This window comes from Heteronotia binoei, chromosome 2 (genome assembly GCF_032191835.1).
Source record: "Heteronotia binoei isolate CCM8104 ecotype False Entrance Well chromosome 2, APGP_CSIRO_Hbin_v1, whole genome shotgun sequence".
In the NCBI taxonomy this organism is placed as follows: Eukaryota; Metazoa; Chordata; class Lepidosauria; order Squamata; family Gekkonidae; genus Heteronotia; species Heteronotia binoei.
The window spans coordinates 21,169,273-21,184,954 of NC_083224.1; the positions used below are offsets into that span (position 1 = coordinate 21,169,273).

The 15,682-nt window shown below is 46.8% G+C and overlaps 1 protein-coding gene across 7 annotated transcripts in view; it reads left to right on the forward strand.

The window, feature by feature from the left end:
• Positions 1–7,228: 7,228 nt before the first annotated feature.
• Positions 7,229–15,682, forward strand: part of ARFGAP1 (ADP ribosylation factor GTPase activating protein 1) — a 40,759-nt gene continuing 32,305 nt past the window's right edge. For all 7 annotated transcript variants that reach the window (XM_060230655.1, XM_060230657.1, XM_060230656.1 and 4 more), the window contains exons 1-4: positions 7,229–7,289; positions 9,697–9,806; positions 12,072–12,243; positions 13,977–14,077. In XM_060230655.1, the coding sequence (XP_060086638.1) occupies positions 7,230–7,289; positions 9,697–9,806; positions 12,072–12,243; positions 13,977–14,077 (443 nt within the window). In that variant the 5' untranslated portion in view covers position 7,229. The remainder of the gene's footprint in view (positions 7,290–9,696; positions 9,807–12,071; positions 12,244–13,976; positions 14,078–15,682) is intronic.

Genomic DNA, 15,682 nt, shown 5'->3' on the forward strand with positions numbered 1-15,682 from the left:
TTGCGCGTGTCTCAGTTTCGGCAAACGACACAGTTTAAGCTAGTGTAGTGCCTTTTTTTTTTGGTACTCTAATGGGGTATTGTTCATTTCCTGACTGCCAAATTTTTCTTGCAGAAGGACAATTGGGAATCTGTTCAATAGCTGTATTTGTGATCTGGTCTTGGAAATATAAGAAAAGTTCCCTAGAAATCTTACTTGGTCTTTAAGTTTCCACTAGACTTGAATCTGGCTCTTCTACTGCTAATGAACACAAATATCCCTTCTCAATTATACGAATTGGCTGCTATGGGGTTGCCAATCCCCAGGTGGGGGCAGGGGATCCCCCAGTTTGGATGCCCTCCCCCCGCTTCAGGGTCATCAGAAAGCGGGGTGGGGGAGGAAGTGAAATGTCTGCTGGGCACTCCATTATACTCTATGGAGACCAATTCCCACATGGTATAATGGAGAATTTATCCGGGACTCTGGAGGGGGCTGTTTTTTGAGGAAGAGGCACCAAATTTTTAGCATAGCATTCAATGCCTCTCCTCAAAAGACCCTCCAAGTTTCAAAAAGATTGGACCTGGGGGGTCCAATTCTGTGTGTGCCAAAAGAAAGTGGCCCTATCCTTCATTATTTCCAATGGAGGGAAGGCATTTAAAAGGTGTGCGGTCCTTTTAAATGTGATGGCCAGAATTTCCTTCGGAGTTCAATTATGTTTGCCCCAACCTCTCTCCTGTCTCCACCTCCAAGTCCCCAGATACTTCTTGAATTGGACTTGGCAACCCTAGGCTGCTAGCCATTGAGTACTGCCAAACTGATAACATAGGACAGTGATTTTCAGACTGTGTGTTTTGCTAGAGGCGGAAGTATGCCTTGAAAAGTTTAACCACAGTTCCATGTGCAGCATTCTCTCTCGTTCCCCTCTTCCGCCCGTCACCAGCATCCATGGGTAGCGATAGAGAACAAGAACAAGAATGCATCCTACACTAAAATCAAGGTTGAGGAATCCCTGAAGTATCCCCATTGCTCAGAAATCACAGTTCTGTGAACAAGGCCTGGCAGAAAGGACGACCAGAGGCAGTGTTAAGTAGGCCATCTCACAGCTGTAAGAAAGATGCCTGTTTTGTTCTCCAGCATCCTCGGTATTTCTAGATTCTCTTCTCACCTCGCTTCAATTTCACCAGCAAAATCTTGGACATTCCGTTCTTTTTGTGTTTTGCTGTCCTTGACACCCACAGAGAGCAGCCTAGCAACCCACCCACAACGCTCTTGCACACCATCATTTGGAGATCACCGCTGTCATATGTGGTAGAATTAAGTTTTCCAGGGTGTCCAGCTGGAATCACCACATGTGGGAATATCTTGTATAACTGTATATTATTTCTGTTTGTCGCTCCTCCAAGAGCATCCTTCAATTTCCAATGCTGATCCTTTATAATGCTGTAAATCCAGTTCCGATATATTTAATGTGCAAGTCCCTGTTTGTGTTCTTGAAGTTGCCACCGTTCTTGTTGCATCCGAAGTATTCCCAACTGTAACTGGTTTTTTTTTAATAAAGTCAGAAAATAAAAAACTAGAACGGCATTTTTAATAGTTTACTAGAACGGCATTTCTGCTGACGCCGAGAGATTGCAAAGTAAGATGCTTCATATTGTTGAGCTGTAAAGCTCATGAAATTTGAATGTGAAAGATTATTTCCGTACCGTTTGGGAGCAGATTTCCTTAGTTTCACAGTGAATCACCGACGAGGGAAACGTTTGGCAAACACATGGCATTTTGAAAGCAATTTGATAGAACTACTCATCAGAAAACCAAACATTCCATAATAATTAAAACGATATCCAAAGAAAACTGGTTTTGCTCTAGCATGACAGATGGATGGGCTTGTTCAGCTGCAACTGTTCTTTGGCTAACAGACTTTTGGAGAGGAACACGCTTGTCTGTAAAGTTATTAGCTAGTCCTGATCTAGCTGTCTCCTTCATACATAACAACCAGATGCCTGAAGGGAGGAGAGAGGTGTAACCCAGGGGATTAGCGCAAGGATTGCATCCCCATCAATCAAAGAAGCTCCTTTGGTGGGTACAGGAGAGAGGGCCTTTTCAGTAGCAGCCCCACGATTGATGGAACCACCTCCCCTGGGAGGTGCACCTGGCCCCTTCACTTTCGATCTTTAGGAGGCCGTTGAGGACGGTTTTATTCAGGACTCTCAGTTTGGTTACATTTACTCACAGTTTTGAGCTGTGATCTTAAATTTTGTTTTTATGGTTTTTTTAAATGTATTTTCCATGTTTTAATTGTGTCGTAAGCTGCTGTGAGCCCTGTAAGGAAGAAAGGTGGCTAACATTTTAAATAAAAATCTTTGCTCCCAAGCATCTCCGCTTAACCTCACATGATGGGTGTTGGACCTCAGCCTGAGCCCCTGGGGAACCACTGCTCATCAGAACAGACAGATTGGACTAAGTGGTCCTAATGGCTTGATCCAGTAAAAGCCATGAATGAATGAATGAGTGTGTGTGTGTGTATATATACATAATAAAACATTTTAAAAGTGCCTTTAGTGGGCTTAAAGCATTTAACGTTTACTATGTTGTTGTAATCCTTACTGCAAATCTGTAAGCTAGATCAGTATTACCACCCCCACAGTGCAGAAGAGGGGGCTGATTTATTATTGACTCTGTGTGTGTGTATATCCATCTCCTAAGGTATATCCATCTCCTAATGTTCTTTTACTGCGAGCCGGTTTGGTGTAGTGGTTAAGTGTGCGGACTCTTATCTGGGAGAACCGGGTTTGATTCCCCACTCTTCCACTTACAGCTACTGGAATGGCCTTGGGTCAGCCATAGCTATCTCAGGAGTTGTCCTTGAAAGGGCAGCTTCTATAAGAGTTCTCTCAGCCCCACCCACCTCACAGGATGTCTGTTGTGGGGGGAGAAGACATAGAAGATTGTAAGCCACTCTGAGTCTCTGATTCAGAGAGAAGGGTGGGGTATAAATCCATAGTCGTCTTCTTCTCCTCCTCCTCTCAATGCATTCTAGCATCATTCTGGAAAGGCATATGTATATGAAAAAGGAGTCAGTTCATTAACTGGTACTCTTTTTCCATAGGCTCTAGTCCTCTTTCTCTGTTGAGTTCCTTTGTCTCATAGCCATCATGGTTGATAGTCTGCCCGTCCTTGTTCATTTTGTCACTCCATGCAAACTTCTTTACTGCTATAAAAAGGCTTTCTGCTGATTTAAAGACCCCAAACAGACAGCATCCAATGGAGCGGCAGTTGCCTATGGATCTCATCTGCGTCCCTAAATAGCTGCTGGCGGGGGGCTTTTTTTGGTCTGGGATATTTATGCTTGGAAACCGTTCAACTCGGTAGGAACTGCTCCTATTGAAAAGTCTGGCTTCTTAATGCCCCAGCAATCTGCTGTAATTTGCGCCATTCATATTGCTTAGTCAGTGACCTCATGTTATTCAGCAGCAAATGCATCCGAGCATTTCGTGAGCATGAAGCTCAGAAATGTGAAGTTTTAATTATTGGATGCGGCATTTATTTTGAGAATTATTGCGCTGGTGGAAAGTGTTTATGCGGTAGGAAAAGGTGGGGACAGTCAAATAGTTCCAAACCTATGTCTGTTCACCCATAATGAAGCATGTACCCATCCTTAGCAGTGTGGTGTTCCTTACTGAGGCAAAACTGGATACTCATGAAACTCAAGAGCTCATTGCTGTATTTTGTTTGGAAAGTATGGTGGGATCAGTGCATACAAAACCTCCCTCCCTCATCTGTGTGGCTCCTACATTAACCAAGTTTGGCCACCCCTGGTTTGGAGTAGGGTTTGGGAGACCCAGGTTTGAATCCCCGCTGTGCCTTGAATGCTTGCTGGGTGGCTATGGGCCGGTCACACACCCTTACTCAGTCTGTCTCACAGGAGAGTTAAGAGCCTAAAAAAAGGTAAAGGTAGTCCCCTGTGCAAGAACCAGTCGTTTCCGACTCTGGGGTGATGTCGCATCATGACGTTTTCACGGCAGACTTTTTTTTACGGGGTGGTTTGCCATTGCCTCCCCCAGTCATCTACACTTTCCCCCCAGCAAGCTGGTGACTCATTTGACCGACCTCGGAAGGATGGAAGGCTGAGTCGACCTTGAGCCGGCTACCTGAACCCAGCTTCCGCCGGGATCAAACTCAAGCCGTAGGGACTGCGGTACGGCAGCTTTACCACTCTGTGTCACTTGTTCAGTAGCACCTTAAAGACTAACAGAAATTGTGCTAGGATATGAGGTACCTGAACGTATATGAAGAAGTCAGCAGTGACTCGCGAAAGCTCATACCCTACCACAAATTTTGTTACTCTTTAAGGCGTTACAGACGGGGGACTTGTGTGCAGCTGGCAGAGACTTAGTTTATCCTTGCAATACAAGGATAAACTTAGTTTATCCTTAGTAATACAGACTTGGAAGCTCTGCTCCGGCCATCTCACAGCTCTTAAAACACAGCAGGCTGAGGGTCGCGCATGTGTCCTGTTCTCATCTTGCCATGGAATGTGCCCAGTGGCAGAGACTGGCATGCAGGGTCATCATGCCCTTAGCAGATGGTGCTGAAAGGTTGGGTGGGTGAAGGAAAGCAAACAGCCTACTGCCCAGCATCGCTTCAGCCTAGGGCAAGCCCCTGCAATAGGGTTATGGCCACAAACTGGGGCTGAGTGGAGTGTGCAGTCTTCTTGCCAGGACTTACCGTAGGTTTAATTTCCTTTGACTTAGAGGAAGCTATTTCCTCCTGAAGGAGGGCAGAATGGAAGGGCTGTCCTATAGAGGGTGGTGTGGAATTGTTTTCTGTGGCCCCAGAAGGTAGGACCAGAACCAACGGGTTGAAATTAAATCGAAAGAGTTTCCGGCTCAACATTAAGAAGAACTTCCTGACCATTGGAGCGGTTCCTCAGTGGAACAGGCTTCCTCCTTGGGAGGTGGTGGGCTCTCCTTCCTTGGAGGTTTTTAAGCAGAGGCTAGATGGCCATCTGACACCAATGAGGATCCTGTGAATTTAGGGGGAGGTGTTTGTGAGTTTCCTGCATTGTGCAGGGGGTTGGACTAGATGACCCTGGAGGTCCTTTCCAACTCTTATCAATCTGTGTTTCTGTGACACTGCCAGTAGGCAACCTAGGCGATTGCCTAGGGCGCCGGCCTTCTGAGTGTGCCAAATTAGGAGCCCCCAATGTGATCTGGACTGGTGATGTTATCAGTGCGCGGGGGGGGGGGGCACCAGAAGTGAGCCTTGCCTATGGTTGCAGACAGTCTACGGCCGGCCCTGCCCTTCCCTCTGTATTCTTTTCACATGCGTTATTGTTCCACAGTTCTCAGCACCTGTGGCACAATATTTTCTGCAGAGGTCACTTTAAAGAGATGTCATCTCTTGGTTTAGTACGAAAAGGAAGCAAGTGGGTGAAGGGCCCCCACTCAGTAATACTATGCAGCTACGATCCTGACTTTCTGTAGGAGTTTTGCTGGCAGAATTGCTGGCAGAGCATTAGCTCCTGGCCTTTCTGTTTCGCTTTGCCACTGCACTGTTATGTCACTGCTTCGCTTCAAATGAAGGGTGACAGGCTGGAGCTGCATGTAGAACTTGACAGGGGAAGTAACATAAATGGAGCGCTTTAGTAACCGAAGGGCCTCAGAATTGTTTCGCTGTCTCCAGCTGACTGGTTGGCTTTAAGCGGAAAGAGATTTCTTTTTGAGAACATGAAATGCAGCGTAAGAGCGGTTCGTTCTATTAATAAATATAATAGTTAAGTCTTGTGGCTTGAATTGTTTTCTCCAATTGATTGTCCCTGTTCTACACTCCATGGAATTCTTGATGGAGGAACGTGACTCATTACAGATGCAAAATACCGACTGGGTTAGCAGCACGTGGGCCTAACTTGGACCATTATTTCCCTGTAAGATATAATTTGCAAATTAGAACCTAGTCTCTGCAATGCTCCCCTCCCTCCCTCCCTTTCTCTTCTTCACATCAACTTTGGTTGGGCACTGATGCTAACCATGGTTCCTTTGAAGCCACTGCTTTAAAACCCACTTCAATGGCCGGTCTCATGGGTACCAGTGAACTTTACCGTTTGTGTATATGTATGGCCGTGCTGTAGAAGAAGAAGATGATATTGGATTTATATCCCGCCCTCTACTCCGAAGAGTCTCAGAGTGGCTCACAAACTCCTTTACCTTCCTCCCCCACAACAGACACCCTGTGAGGTGGGTGGGGCTGGAGAGGGCTCTCACAGCAGCTGCCCTTTCAAGGACAACCTCTGCCAGAGCTACAGCTGACCCAAGGCCATTCCAGCAGGTGCAAGTGGAGGAGTGGGGAATCAAACCCGGTTCTCCCAGATAAGAGTCCTCACACTTAACCACTACACCAAACTGGCTCTCCTGTAGCAAATGCCAAGAACAGGGAAGGGGCAGGAGATGGGAACACATGCTCCTGATACTGAATCCCAGCTTTTATAGAAGAAGAGGAGAATATTGGATTGGTATTGCGCCCTTCATTTTGAAGCTCAGAGTGGCTCACAATCTCCTTTCCCTTCCTCCCCCACAACAGACGCCCTGTGAGACGGGTGATAGATAGATAGATAATTTTTATTTGTATCCCGCCCTCCCCGCCGGAGCAGGCTCAGGGCGGCTAACAGCATTATATAAAAACAAAGTTACATCCAGCATTCAAAATTCTGACAAGTTTAAAATCAATCAATCAATTAAATTAATAAAAGTGCTATTGCTATTCGTTCTTTTGTGGTGGCGGTTATCCTTAGCAGCTTCTTTCTTCAGCGAAGGCCAGTCGGAAGAGGAAGGTCTTGCAGGCCCTGCGGAATTGTTCAAGGTCCCGCAGGGCCCGCATTTCCTCTGGGAGTTGGTTCCATAGGCTCGGGGCTACAGAGGAGAAGGCCCGGTTGCGGGTGCATTGCAGCTTCACCTCTCTTGGTCCGGGGGTGGTCAGCAAGTTTTTTCCAGTTGACCTCAGTGCTCTCTGGGGTGGGGCTGAGAGAGCTCTCCCAGAAGCTGCCCTTTCAATGTCAGCTCTGCCATAGCTACGGCTGACCCAAACCCAGCTGCAGGTGGAGGAGCGGGGAATCAACCCCAGTTCTCCCAGATAAGAGTCCGTACACTTAACCACTATGCCAAAGTGGCTCTCTAGGAAGTCTTCGCTCTGCGCCGTGGTGCAATTTAACATACGATCTCTTTTTTCATTGGTTTTTTTTTTTCTGTTTCAGGATCATGGCAAGTCCAAGAACCAGAAAGGTCCTTAAAGAAGTGCGAGTGCAAGACGAGAACAATGTAAGCGAGCGGTTTGGTGTATCTTCTTAGAGGCGGATGATTAAGCGTCAGTGAGTCATGCTGGGCTGTAATTAGATAGCTGCCTTTGTGGGCTTGTCGTGTTAACATAGATGGGGAAAGGTTACTGCACAAATTGGTAATGTGCGCTCTTTCTCTGGACCAGTCATCTCAACACCACTTAATACAGTGCTCATGCTTTTTTTGCTAGCGCAGAATGTGTGTCACAGGGATATCTGCATCTGTGTTATATTTTGGGAAACTGGCGCGTCGCCATAACGTTTCATACCTTCGTAACTTCTGAAATCTGCTTTGCAAGCAAAAGCGTATGCAAAAAAAATCACAATGTTTAGATATGAGGAACAATCCCATCAGAAGACAATTTTTTAAAAAAAACAAACAGATATAGAATGCACAGTCTAGTGGAACATTTCTCCCTAGCATGCTCGCAGGGGCAGCTTTTCAAGGTCACGGCACAGATGGACAGTTGCGTTAGAGTTGCAGATTTGGTGCGTCGGCCCTTTTCTTAGTTACAGGCTGCGTTTCTAGGCAGAATAAGGCTGGAAGAGATGCTTTGATCTGGTGAACGCGATTGGTTTCCCTGTTTTAACCAATCTGGAGCAAAAAAAAAGGCTATTGCGTGTGATCGCTACTGGTGGTGAAAAGTGCTGTCAAGTGGCAGTCAGCTTACGGCAACCCTGTAGGGCAGGGGTATTGAACTCAGTTATGAGGGCCGGATCTGACATAAATGAGGCCATGCAGGGCCGGGCCACGTGTGCCATAAAACGTAATGCCAGGTAGCAGTTTTATAAACTTTGTAAAGGACACAGACAAGCACAACAGTTTTTTAAAAACTTAAAACATTAGCGCTTGTTGATCTTAAAGGTGCTTTCTTTGTATCTCTCCTGTGCAGTACAGGTGCTCTCAGTTTCACAGCACAGCTACTGAGCAGAGCCTCTCTTTCTTCTATTGGCTGAGGCTCCTCCCCTTCCTAGTGCCCCCCGGAGAAGGAAGGAAAGACAGAGAGCTTCCTTTGAAGCAAGCTATCCCTCTCCCCCTATGTCCCAAAGGGAGGAGCCTCAGCCAATGGCAAAAAATAGAGACTTTGCTGTGTAGCTCCTGTGCAATTGAGCAACCCTTGCAAAGCAAGCTGTGATGCAGAAGGAGGGAAGAGAGAGGGAGAAGGAAGCAGATGACAGCCAGTTGCTCGAGGGCCTGATTCGGTCCCTGGGCCGCATGTTTGACACCCCTGCTGGAGTTTTCAAGGCAAAAGATGTACAGAGGTGGTTGGCCATTGCCTGCTACTGTGAAGCAGCCCTGGACTTGCTTGGTGCTGACCTGGCTTAGCCTCTAAAATACGACAAGCTCAGGCTAGCCAAGTCAGGGCCGATCACTACTGCAGTCCCCAAGTTTCCTGCGTGAATGTTCGTTCCTTCTGAAAGTAATACTCTTTTCTGCAGTTCATCTGGTCATAGGGATTGGCGTCTTCCTGGTGGAAAGCGCCATCAAGTTGCAGCTGTCTTAAGGCAACCCCTCCTGGGGTTTTCAAAGCATGAGATGTTCGGAGATGGTTTGCCATACTTGCCTCCTTGATGGTCTCGTATCCAAATACTAACCAGGGCTGACCCTGCTTAGCTTCCAAGATCTAATGAGATCTAGCCTGGGTCCATAAGCCCTTTACTTATTCCTCTGTGGGATGGGCAGGGGGGTTATTCTTGACCCTGTAGCAGGGGTGGCCAAACTGTGGCTTGAGAGCCACATGTGGCTCTTTCACACACATTGTGTGGCCGTCAAAGCCCCCACCACCCCATTGGCTGGCGTGGAGAATGCATTTCAAGTTAAAAGTTGCTTTCTTTCCACCTCGCCCTCCCCTCCCTTCCTTGCTGCTCTCAAACATCTGCTGTTTATGTCTTGCGGCTCTCCAACATCTGACATTTATTCTGTGTGGCTCCTGCGTTAAGCAAGTTTTGCCGCCCCTGCCCTGTAGAGTCATGGTTGTTTTGCAATCCCACAAATATTTTGCAACCCCTCAGGCTTTCCTGCCCTATTAATTTCCCTGCAGTGCTATAAAGTTGCGTGCATCTCTTGGACATAGGTGTAAGAGCAACCTGAACTGTAAGGGAGAAATGCATACAAATGTGGCACAGCTGAACTTTATTGCGTGTGACGCCCCGACGTACATCCCTGTAAATAACGTTTCTGCTATATAACCTGCACAGAGCAAAATGTGGATGTTCTTCCTTTGTACCTGCCTTAAGGTCCTGATGACGTTTCCTTCAGATAAATTAATATGACTCTAAAATATTTCTCTGTTGTGCTATCCTTGTTTGAGCTATACTGTGACCTCGGGCAGAACTGGCTGCCTGAAAGCTGAGCGGAACTCTTTTCTTTCCCCCCCCTCCAATTGCAGGTTTGTTTTGAGTGCGGTTCTTTTAACCCTCAATGGGTGAGCGTGACCTACGGAATCTGGATCTGCCTGGAATGTTCAGGGAAACACAGAGGCCTGGGTGTCCATCTTAGGTCAGTGACTGCGGCATGATGACGATGAATAAATGATGCCTTGTCTTGCTATCAGTTCCTTCTTTGTCCCCGTGGCGCAGAGTGGTAAAGCTGCAGTACTGCAGTCGGAGCCCTCTGCTCACAACCTGAGATCGATCCCAGCGAAAGCTGGTTTCAGGTAACCGGCTCGAGGTTGACTCAGCCTTCCATCCTTCCGAGGTTGGTAAAATGAGTCCCCAGCTTGCTGGGGGGAAAGTGCAGATGACTGGGGAAGGCAATGACAAACCACCCCGTAAAAAGTCTGCCGTGAAAACGTCGTGAAAGCAACATCACCCCAGAGTTGGAAACGACTGGTGCTTGCACAGGAGACTACCTTTACCTTTATATTGCTTGAGAACTCTGGTTATATGTTTGGTTGTATGTTTTTTAACTAATCTGGTCCTCAGCTAAGTGACAAGTTGCATGGTTATCGGCAGGCCTTTTTTGTAGCAGGAACTCCTTTGCTTATTAGGCTACACCCCCCCCCCCCCCCCGATGTAGCCAATCCTCCAAGAGTTTACAGGGCCTACTGTAAGTTTTTGGAGGATTGGCTGCATCAGGGAAGTAGTAGAAGCATCCCACAGAGCCACTCTGGTCAGACCAGTCTCAGTTGCAGTTCTAATGAAGATGCTTACAAAGACAGCCAGTTCAACAAAGTGTATTAGGGTCAGGCAGATATCCAAGTCAAGAATCAGTCCAATAGTCATACACTTACAATCAGTCCAGCCAGGCAAAGGTACAAATACACAGTCCAATAGAATAGTCAAGTCACAGTCCACAATCATCAATTCCTTTGTCCATCCAACAGTATGCCACGCTATATCCGTCCTTTCCAATCTCACACTGAACAGACAACAGGCTACTGTATTTCTATTCACCTTAGCCAATCACATTCCACATTGGTTAATGACATTCACATGATGACACTTTAACACCTGTGTTCAAGGGTTACACAATCCTTTGGCAGTTCCAATATGTCTTAAAGATATAGGACACTGACATAGTCTAATATGCAAAGGAGTTCCTGCTACAAAAAAAAAGAACAAGAAGACTGCGGTTTATACCTCGCCCTTCTCTCTGAATCAGACTTGGAGCAGCTTACCATCTCCTATATCTTCTCCCCCCACAACAGACGCCCTGTGAGGTGCGTGCGGCTGAGAGGGCTCTCCCAGGAGCTGCCCTTTCAAGAACAACCTCCGCGAGAGCTATGGCTGACCCAAGGCCATTCCAGCAGCTGCAAGTGGAGGAGTGGGGAATCAAACCCGGTTCTCCCAGATAAGAGTCTGCACACTTAACCGCTACACCAAACTGGCCCCGGTTAGCGGCATAAGTGGGAGGGAATAAAGAAGACATTGAGTCATAGACACCTATGAGGAAAAAAAAACATAACTGCTGTAGTTCTGGAAAATATATGGAATTTTTAAACCCTTTTTTACATTTAAGAACATCATCCATTTGTTTAGGTTCTAATATTTTTTTTTTTTAAAAAAATGCTCTCTCTTCAGATGGGTGTCTCCAGTGCACTTGTAGGGTTAGGCTCTGCTAATAGTTCTGTGAATGGTGGTGCTACAGCAAAGAACCTTCTGCTGATGCAAACCTCTCTCGGATCAGCAGAAGGCTTCTGAAGCCAGAGAAGAAAGCTGAAATGAGCAGGACAAATCCGTGGCATGCACTTTTAAGCGGGGCCTTTGTTTTATAGAAAAAGCTCTTCAGGAACTTATTTGCATATTAGGACATACCCTCCTGACACCAAGCCAGCCCGAACTGTGTTCCTACTAAAAAAAAAAGCCCTGCTTTTAAGAGTAGGAAACGTCAGATGGTTTCTGGGTACCATATTGTCTTTTTTCCTGTGGCACCTACTTGTACTTTTATTTGGTGCTTCTGTCAAAGAGATTCCGTAAGAGATTAATTACAAAACATTACAAGCTAATAAAATAACAGAAGATCACTGGTAGCTATGTTGGATTTATTGGATTTATATCCCGCCCTATACTCTGAATCTCAGAGTCTCAGAGCGGTCACAGTCTCCTCTACCTCCCCCCCCCTCCACAACAGATACCCTGTGAGGTGGATGGAGTTGAGAGAGCTTTTTATAGCAGCTGCCCTTTCAAGGACAGCTCCTAAGAGAGCTATGGCTAACCCAAGGCCATTCCAGCAGATGCAAGTGGAGGAGTGGGGAATCAAACCCGGTTCTCCCAGTTAAGAGTCCACAAACTTAACCACTACACCAAATTGTTTTATTTTCAGTTTTGTGCGCTCCGTCACAATGGACAAATGGAAGGACATCGAACTGGAGAAAATGAAGACTGGTGGGAATCGCAGATTCCGGGAATTTTTAGAGTCTCAAGAGGATTATGACCCTTGCTGGTCGTTGCAGGAGAAATACAATAGCAAAGCCGCCGCGCTCTTCAGAGATAAGGTAACTGTTTCAGTGGTCGTTTCGGTTTCCCTGGTGCTTGATAATTTCAAGATTTAAACGTGGTATATAGACATGGTGCTTCTCTGAGTGATGAAGATCATGGAATACAAAATTGAAGGATTTCTAACTATTTTCCTGGTTCTGCAATGTTGTAACATCTGAAATGTAAAAGGCACTGAGATTAGAACAGGGAAATTATCCTTTGTGGAATTAGCTGCTAGAGGGTGTAGTGATGGCCACAGGTGTAGACATCTTTAAAAGGAGATTAGACAGATACATGGAGGAGAAGTCTACCAGTGGCTGCTAGCCATGGAGACCGAGAAGAAGACTGCAGATTTATACCCCACCCTTCTCTCTGAATTATAGACTCAGAGCGGCTTACAATCTGCTATATCTTCTCCCCTCACAACAGACACCCTGTGAGGTGGGTGGGACTGAGAGAACTCTTATAGAAGCTGGCCTTTCAAGGACAATTCCTGTGATATCTATGGCTAACCCAAGGCCATTGCAGCAGCTGCAACTGGAGGAATGGGGAATCAAACCCAGTTCTTCCAGTTAAGAGTCCTCCCACTTAACCACTACACCAAACTGGCTCTCTTAAGACCAACAAAGTTTTATTCAGAATGCAAGCTTTCGTGCGCATGCACACTTTTTTCAGACATTTCCTCACCTGAAGAAGTGTGCGTGCACACGAAAGCTTGCATTCTGAATAAAACGTTGTTGGTCTTAAAGGTGCAACCGGTCTCCTACTTTGTTCTGTTGCTTCAGACCAACACGGCTGCCCACCTGGATCTATCCGGAGCTGGAGTTAGCCGGCACAAATCTGACTGAACCTTGCACCAAAAGCCCATTGCAGCCTCTTGTGGTGAACGTCATAAATTAATTACACAACACAGGAAAACGTCCTGGGGGTGCCCGTTGATGACTCCCTGCCTCTGTACCTTTCTCTCTCTCTGAAAGGTTTCTGTCCCAGCTACTGGCAGGGAGTTCAAGAAGCCTCTCGTTACTGGCATTAGAAGTCATCTTTGTAGTTCTGTTTTGTTTCTGTGGTGGAGTAGAAAATAGTTTTAGACTACCGAATGTAATATTGTACTTTTACTCCTTGGGCTAGATCAAGGTGGGCAGCCTCGTTAGTCTGTCCGTCGCAGCAGCAGCAGATGATACTGGATTTACACCCGCCCTAACTCTGAATTTCAGAGCGGTTTAACAAACTCCTTTGCCTTCCTCCCCCACAACAGACACCCTGTGAGGTGGGTGGGGCTGAGAGAACTCTCCCAGAAGCTGCCCTTTCAAGGACAGAGAGTGGCCTACAATCTTCTTTACCTTCCTCCCCCACAACAGACACCCTGTGAGGTGGGTGGGGCTGAGAGAGCTCTCTCAGAAGCTGCCCTTTCAAGGACAGAGAGCGGCCTACAATCTTCTTTACCTTCCTCCCCCACAACAGACACCCTGTGAGGTGGGTGGGGCTGAGAGAGCTCTCCCAGAAGCTGCCCTTTCAAGGACAACTCCTGCCAGAGCTACGGCTGACCTAAGGCCATTCCAGCAGCTGCAAGTGGAGGAGTGGGGAATCAAACCTGGTTCTGCCAGATAAGAGTCCACACAAACTACACCAGAGTGGCTCTACAGTAGCAAAGGAGTCCAATAGTCCCTTAAAGGCGAACAATATTTGTGGCAGGGCAGGAGCTTTCGTGAATCACTGTTCACTGTTTTTTTTTTTCTTTTTTCCTATTCAGGTGGCTACATTGGCCGAGGGTAAAGAATGGTCAGTCGAAACATCTTCTGCCAGAAACTGGACTCCACCTCAGCCTAAAGTTGCTTTGTCTTCAGCTCACCGGTAGGAGTTCATTTGTCCATGCGATGCAGTGGACGGTTTTGTTTTCTTCAGAAAGGGGTTATTTGATAGCAGGAACTAGACCTATTAGAACGCATGCGGTGGCGGCTGAAAATCCCAGCTTTGTGCTATTGTCGAAGTCCTCCTCTCTTCCCTGACGTTAGTAACTTAAAATACTTGATATGACCTTATCGGGCTCAAGACTTTAGCCGCCCTTGCAAGTCAGTCAAGGAAGTGGAGCGGAGATAGGGACGCTCCGAATACATAATATATTTAATTTTCCTATTTCTTTGTTTATCCAATGGGCACTATTTGTTATGGGACCAAACACCCCCCCCCATTATTTAACTTCCCGTGGGGGACACTCAGATGACATATTTAATTTTCCTACTTCTTTGTTTATCCTGTGGGTACTATTTATTATGTCCAAGCTCCACTCACAACCTGAGTTCGATCCCTGCAGAAGCTGGATTCAGGTAGCCAGCTCAGGTTGACTCAGCCTTCCATCCTTCCGAGGTCGGTCAAATGAGCACCCAGCTTGCTGGGGGTGAAGGGTAGATGACTGGGGAAGGCAATGGCAAACCACCCCGTAAAAAGTCTGCCAATAAAACGTCGTGATGTGATGTCACCGATGTTCCCTGTAAGCTGCAGAGCCTTGTGAGCGAAAATTCTACTTTGTGAGCTACTTGAATTAAAGTTGTGAGCTACTGCATCAATTATTGTGCTCTGGGGTCATCCTTTCCGAGCTAGGACAAAAATGTGTGAGCTGGAGGCTAAAAATCTGGAGGCTAAAAAGCTAGCTCACACTAACTCAGCTTAGAGGGAACACTGTCGGTAACAGCTTGGTGCTTGCACATGGTCACCTTTACCTTTTTTTCTATTTATTATGGGACCCCAAATCCCCACATTATTTAACTTCCCATGGGGTCTTCTTCAGATCTTTGTCATTCGGATCCAAATCTGTTACCGAAGAGTTTGCAATGTGCCCCCCCCCCCCCCCGCCCAAGTCTAGTTATGATTGATCTACAAACTGATGAGATTTTTGCAAGACCAACCCCTCTCTCGCCTGCTTCTTATCTTGTGGTTGTTTGCAAATCTCGATCAACATTGTCTGCCAGTTTGTCTCTGGGCACAGTCGACAGGGAGGCTCTTCCCCTTACCGCAGACCATTTAGGACTTTGAAAGTGTTGAAGGACTGTGTTCTTTCACACATTCGATCTCACTCATCCGCTCGGATAAACCCTATTCGTGTTTCACCTCCTCCCAAGGTGTCATGGTCGTCAAAGCCTTGTCTGTCTCTTAGTTCTGTCTCAGATTTGGAACTCCCTGCCCGCATCTCCTTGTCGATCACCTGCATCACCTGGACCCTATATGGCCCAGGACTTTCCTATCTGCGGGACTGCCTTGCCCCACATGTTCCTCAGAGAGCACTTTGATCAAGTCCTCAAAATCTTTTGGCTATTCCTGGCTAGGCTTAATTCCACCAGAGCCTTCTCAGTTGCAGCCCCAATATTCTGGAGCATCCTCCCAGAAGCCATCGGGGCCCTGCGGGACTTATCAAAGTTCCGCAGGGCCCGCAAGACTGCACTGTTTCGGGTGGCATATACA